General features: G+C 39.3%; 1 protein-coding gene across 2 annotated transcripts; it reads right to left on the bottom strand.

Annotated features, from left to right (window-relative positions):
- Nucleotides 1-1,861: 1,861 nt before the first annotated feature.
- Nucleotides 1,862-6,617, bottom strand: LOC127799033 (metal transporter Nramp1-like). 2 transcript variants are annotated; one of them, XM_052332728.1, is made up of 12 exons: nt 6,403-6,617; nt 6,217-6,257; nt 6,040-6,118; nt 4,412-4,516; nt 3,968-4,077; nt 3,510-3,691; nt 3,336-3,405; nt 3,066-3,239; nt 2,856-2,960; nt 2,643-2,774; nt 2,460-2,555; nt 1,862-2,311 (listed from the first exon to the last, which is right to left on the bottom strand). In XM_052332728.1, exons 1-12 carry the CDS (start codon nt 6,506-6,508, stop codon nt 1,994-1,996), a joined length of 1,518 nt encoding a protein of 505 aa, XP_052188688.1. In that variant the 5' UTR covers nt 6,509-6,617; the 3' UTR covers nt 1,862-1,993. The 2 variants fall into 2 exon arrangements, with proteins under 2 accessions (XP_052188688.1, XP_052188687.1); XM_052332727.1 differs by having other exon boundaries at nt 2,643-2,777.

Raw genomic sequence — 6,617 nt, forward strand, 5'->3', positions numbered from 1 at the left:
ACAGGCTTCTAGGCAATGGTTCTCAAAATTCTCTAGTGTTCTTATTCAGTATGGATTTCATCAGTCTCAATCCGATTATTCTCTTTTTACTAACGGTACCGGTAGTTCCTTTGTGGCCCTCCTTGTATATGTAGATGACATAATCATTACTGGTCCTACTGTTGGAATTATTAATTCTCTCAAGAGTTTTCTTCATAGTCAGTTTAAGTTGAAAGATCTAGGCCGATTGAAATATTTCCTTGGGCTGGAAATTGCTCAATCTTCTTCTGGTATATTTTTCTCACAGCGACATTACACTCTCCAACTTCTTGAGGACACTGGTTTTCTAGCCTGTAAGCCATCATCTTTACCTATGATTCCTAATTCCAAACTTTGTTCCTTTGAGGGAGAGTTATTGGCAGATCCATCCTTATATAGAAGACTTGTTGGTCGATTATTGTATCTCACAGTTTCTCGGCCTGATATTACATTTGCTATGCACAAGCTAAGTCAATTTGTGTCTCAGCCTCATCAGCCTCATTTAGATGCTGCTCATCACCTTCTCCAATATCTTAAAGGCACTCCCGGTCAAGGTTTGTTTTTTTCTGCTTCTTCTTCTCTTCAGCTGCGGGCATTCTCTGATGCTGATTGGGGATCTTGTTTAGATTCACGGAAGTCTACTACTGGTTTCTGTATCTTCCTTGGTGACTCTTTGGTTTCTTGGAAGGCCAAGAAGCAGAACACTGTTTCCCGTTCTTCAGCTGAAGCTGAATACAGGGCTCTTGCCATGACTGCCAGTGAACTTACCTGGCTTACCCAATTGTTATCAGATTTTCAGCTCAAGGCTTCCATCCCTGCTCTCCTTTTCTGTGACAACCAAGCAGCAGTTCATATTGCCACCAATCCGGTGTTTCATGAACGCACGAAACACATTGAGTTGGATTGTCATTTTGTTCGTGAGAAGATTGTTGCTGGATTTATTCGGTTGCTTCCTATTCGCACTCAGCACCAGCTAGCTGATGTGCTCACTGAGCCTCTGCCAGCAGCCCAGCTTTCATCATTGTTATCCAAGATGGCTATCCTTGACATCCATGGTCCATCTTGAGGGGGAGTAACAAATATTGATATTGTTATGTTACTGGTTGTTTTCTTTGTGTATTTCTTTCCATTATACAGTTAGAGTACGTAGGGTTATTTTCGTCTTTTCATTCCTTTTCATTCCTATTGTATTTAAGTTTGTTGCAAGGCAGCTTTGTAAACATGGAGAATATTTCTTTCTCCCGAGGTTCTCTCTCTGTTCTTAATAGCCAAGTTATAATTTTCAGTAGTATTTTTTAGTAGATGGTAGGGCCAACGGTTGTGAGAGAAGAGCGATGGTGTCTGTGAGAGGAAGAGAGAGAGAAAGTCGATTGCGTCACCAGTCGTCTCCGGTGGGTGGGCCGGCGATCGTGAGCACAACAGAGAAAGAGAAATGGCGGTGGCTGGGTCCAACGCCGTCTGCGAGAGGGAGAGTGAAAGAGAGACAGAGAGAGCTGTACAGTGTTTCATTGGGCGGGCAGATGGGGACGGATGGAGCCAACACTCGTCTGCGAGAGGGAGAAGAAGAGTGAAAGAGAGACAGAGGCCAACAGTGTTCATTTGGTCATTAATTAGAGGGCCAAATTGGTCATTTCGCCTCATTTTGTAAAGCTTTTGTACAATTTATTCTGTACAAACACCATTTCTCATATAAAAATATCGAACCGCTATAAATTATGTTGTGTCTCATATTATTTATTTTTATTATATTTTGTAATTTTTATTAATTATTAATATCAAATATAATTTATTATATTTATCAAATATATATTCTTAAATAATTATTAATCAAGAATATTTATTAAAATAAAAAAAATCAATTACTCAATTCACAATTTTGGCAAGACAGTACTTCCAACTTCCTTTTAACAGCCAGACAACAGAGAATTTTGCAGAGCTTCAAGGGCTAGGAGTGAGTGTAAGAGCCGAACTGTCTTCATGCACAAACAATGTCATCAACCTCTGTCTCCTGGGCTTTGTGGATGCCATCTGATCCCCTCTCCGAGCTAGATTCAGACGTCCTAACAGAGTTCATTGCCAAATCAGAGCTCGAGACTGGAGTCTGTTTCTTCACCGTCAAGTAGGTCAACAGTGCAACATAGAGCAGCATGATCGGGCAGAGGAGAACTCCCACAAGGACTGATGCAGCCTTGGGTATCTGGTTACTTGCCATCCATCCCATGAAAGTGATGCTCAAGAAGTAAAGATTGATGGTGATTGAACAGAACCCCGACAACCAGGAGATTAGAATCACCTATAGTTCCAAATAAACAACTTAGTTGAATACCTTAGATATGGGCATAAACAGAACGATTCGCAAACTATAATTCACTTAGTTGATCCTTCTTAGTGGGATTACAAGGCTCGTGTTCCTTTAATGTCGGAGTTGAGAATAATATTACCGGTATGGAGTTTTTGTGGCGGCCCATCTTGGCTTCACTGCTGGTGAACCTAAGGAGAGGAACCAATGCAAATGGCAATTCAAATGACAAGATCATCTGAACCCCCAAAGCAAACAATTTATCAGTTAGGCTACTGTTCTCGACATCATCTAAATTAGTTAAAATTTCGATTTGAACACTAACTGATGCAACGATGATCAGCTTTGCAGCTCCCGAAGGACCACCAACAATGCAAGCTAATATGCTAGGAGCAATGGCAATGCACCTGGTCACCAGGTTCCTCATCCAGAGCTTCATTTTTAAATCCAGAAAGCCCTGCAGCAAGCAGCAAGCAAAGAACACTCATATAATATGGTCTCTTTCCCCGAAGAAGTCAGTATGGTTTGGATATATCACCTGCATGATATATTGACCAGCATAGGTTCCTGTAACTGTAGCACTCTGTCCAGATGCAAGCAAGGATATTGCATAAAGTTTTGAACTCCACTCTCCCAGAGCATTCTGCATCACCACCACCATATGTACTAAGTTAGGATGGGGACCATAAATTGTATAGAAAACTTGTTTTTTTATTTTTATTTTTTTTATCGATGAGATGTTCCTTGCCTTGAGCAAGACAGCAGCCGAATCAAGAGTTATGTCCTTGCAAAGGACCCTGCTTTCTAGGGAGAGATCGCGGTGCCAACAGACGCTGCCAGTGACAGATATGACCGTGACATTGATGAGCAAGGCGAAGAACAATGCCATCCCGCTTTCTATTAGAAAGTAGTTGGTTGCAGTCTGATGAAGAAGAGAAATTAAGAGCATAAAAAAGAGGTGGGTTGTTGACTGACTTCCATCTTGAAATGTCAAGATAAAGATTGTTTGATTGCTCACCCTAATGCCATCAAAGGAATGTGGGATTTTCCTTGAGGTGACCAAAGCTGAGTGAAGAAAGAGATTGTGCCTGCAGTTTAGGCATCATAGTCGACTGATCAATGTTCTTAAAGTATTGCACTTGTTCCATAAATTTACTTAAAACACTCAGAAGGGTATAAGAATTATACGTACGGCATGATGAGAGCCCCAAGAAGGGCAATGGCATCTCTTGTGGCCCACCGGCCGCCCAATCTAGGGGCAAACATTCCGGTGAGAATATCTTTAGCACTGGGCTTGGCTTGCACCATCACACTGAAGAAGCACCCACCAACCACCAACACTAGCACCGCTATTGCCAGCTCCAGCTTCCTTATCTAATCCAATCCAAGGGACAAAATTGGGTCTAACTAATCAATTATTTTAGAAAAAAAAAAAACCCTAAAAATGGGTGAATTGGATACACTGTGTGTTAAGTTTGAATAGAAAGAAGGTCCAATAATATTGGGTCCGACTCGTCATTGGATCCCAGAGCTATCTTACATTGTCTGACTGATATTTCTTGAATTTGATTAAATTACAATTTAAGCACCTGTATTAATTTTTAAAATTATAATAGATCCACTAACTTTTGAGCACCAAAAGCTACTTACACCATATCTCTGCAACCCAAGGAGGAGAAGAGTGTTCAATCCAGCCAGCAGAACCCCACCCCAAATGGGTACCTTGAGCAGAATGTTTAGCGCAAAAGCTGTACCTATCACTGCCATCATATATCAGACATAACCACAAAGAAGATAAACTCTTACCCAAGAGAACTTATCCTAAAATGATAACTAAATGGTGGTATAAGTTGATGCATAGAAAGGGTTGTGTTTTGTAAAATGTTTACTTATATGTGGTTACTGATTCTCATCGATATTAAAAAAAAAATGCAAAAAAAGATGACCACATATATGGATTATTCTTGATAATATACTGAATACATGATATATAGGGTTTTTTTTTTTTCCAAGTAAAATTCATATGAATACAATATATATATATAGAGTTCTAATAATGGGTTCCGATTAATTAATTGGGTAGAGGTGATGAACCTTCCGGGATGTCAGCAGCTATGACAGCAACCTCAGCAAGCATCCAGAGGCAGTAGTTCACTGGCTTGGGGTACTCAATCTTGCAGTGCTCAGCCAAATGCTTCCCTGTGCTTAATTAATCAATTACCATATATACATATATAGAACACATTCACAGTAAACCCTTAACAGCCTCCCCCCCCCCCCCCCCCCCCACCCAAACCACCCCCTCTCTAATGGAAAACGTTTTTCTCTTATCTTCATATGCTCATTTAATTGGAAACAAAAAGAAGGGAAATAATCCAAATGATAGATGATGTGGATAAATTTGAAAAACCTCCCTACAACAGCTCCGGGACCGTCACAATAGATGTAGGGCCTACCAGATGGGGTGTACATAGCCCCAGGGGCGGAGCTATATATGTACGGCCATGGGTAGTTGCCTACCCTTGGATTTTTAAAAAAGAAAAAATACTGTATATAATAGTTTTTTTTTTAATTTTATTTGTTTCTCTCACCTACTTCAAAAGCCGGATGCTCTCGGCCACGCACCCATATTGGGTTTGGTTGAAAGTTTAATTTTAAATCTATGAAGATTTTATCATTGAATTTTATTTGCTTTTAGATATATTGGTCAATAAGTATAAGAGTGTCGGGTGGTTACCTCTAATTGCCAGAAACCACCAGCCACATTGGCCAATGGTGACTATCAGTGTGTTTACATGCGTTAAGTTTGGCTAAAAGTTTAAACTTGGATCTATGAATATTCAATCGTTAGATTTTGCTAAATTTTGGCTATGTTGGTCGATGGGGATAAGGGTGTCGGGTAGTTACCTCTTATTGCAAAAAATCACCAGCCACGGTGGCTAGTGGCGACTACCAGTGCATTTATACATGTTAGGTTTGGCCAGAAGTTTAAGCTTATATCTATAAAATTTGACCATTAAATTTTACTGATTTTTAGGTATATTGGTTTATAAGAATAAGGGTGTCAGATGGTTGCTTCTAATTGCCAGAACCCACTGGCCACGGTGGTTGATGGCAACTCCAAGCAATTTTTCAATTCTAGCATAAAATTAAAAATAAGATATGCGAAAATTTGACCCACTTTTCTTTGTATATGTTAATCTCCCTTGACCGTATCTTTATCTGTGTTTTAATTAAAATAATTAATTTTTTTCATTTTTTGTTATAGATTTGTCAATTATATATTTGAAATTAAAGTAAAAACAATATTTCCTGCAATGAAATTTGTCAAGACTCGATTACGCAATTGAATTGTAGATCAATAATTGAATAACAATCTGACATGAAACTTGTCAAGATTCGACTGGCAATCAAATTAAATATTAATGATTGAAAGGTAATTTAATTGTGCATATTAAAAAATAGATATTTAATAAAATTGATAACTATAATAATAATAATAATATTATGTGACATTATTAAAATATAAAAATGTGTTGGGGACGATTGTATAATTTATTGATACATTTTTCTTAATGTTATATAATTTTATATTATTTAATTTTTACCCACCTTGCCAACAATTTGTGGCTCCGCCCTGTACATGGGTCCTAAGATTATAAAAAATTAATATACTAATTAGAGTAACTAGCTAGTAGTTAAGTTCAAGGTGATTAACAAACCGGTAGCGACTCCTAGATTTGCGGAGCGAGACTGCATGATAAGAGCGAAGGTCAGCCCCACAACCACGATCCACAGCAACTGTTTCTCCATTTCAGTAATTAATTAATTAAGCTCTCATCTTCAAATTATAATTAAACACAACAGCGAGAGAGAGAGAAAGAGAGAGAGAGAGAGACCTCATATTTGTGGTCAGCTCCAGCTTGCAAATCTGTTCCCACTGGATCATGTGTATGGCAATGGCGTCGTTTTGCAGAAATATTGACAAGAGAGAGAATCAAAATGAGAGAGAGAGAGAGAGAGAGAGGTGATTACATACAGTTTCCAGGATATATAGAAAGAGGGGGGGGGGGGTGATTACATACAGTTTCCAGGGTCGAGATAGGCAACAGAGACGAGAAAGCCAGGACCCACGAAGCTCAAGAGCTTCTTCCATTGAGGGTTCTCCTGTATCTGTACCAGAGCAGCCATGTCTCCTTCAACCTCCCACCGGCCCCTTGGCTTCCTCTACTCTCTTTACTTCATATATACATACATATATATAGGCCAGTCAGCTGCAATCCAGGCTGCAGGAGCGCCA

The sequence above is a fragment of the Diospyros lotus genome, chromosome 4 (genome assembly GCF_014633365.1).
Source record: "Diospyros lotus cultivar Yz01 chromosome 4, ASM1463336v1, whole genome shotgun sequence".
NCBI classification, from domain to species: domain Eukaryota; kingdom Viridiplantae; phylum Streptophyta; class Magnoliopsida; order Ericales; family Ebenaceae; genus Diospyros; species Diospyros lotus.

Bases quoted from the DNA above. Each gene is read 5' to 3' on its own strand.
- LOC127799033 (XM_052332727.1), bottom strand. From the start codon at position 6,508: ATGGCTGCTCTGGTACAGATACAGGAGAACCCTCAATGGAAGAAGCTC. The intron at 3,406-3,509 runs GTACGTATAATT...CCTAAACTGCAG, and splicing joins CTTGGGGCTCTCATCATGCC to GCACAATCTCTTTCTTCACT. The intron at 2,312-2,459 runs GTAATATTATTC...TTGGAACTATAG, and splicing joins GCCACAAAAACTCCATACCG to GTGATTCTAATCTCCTGGTT.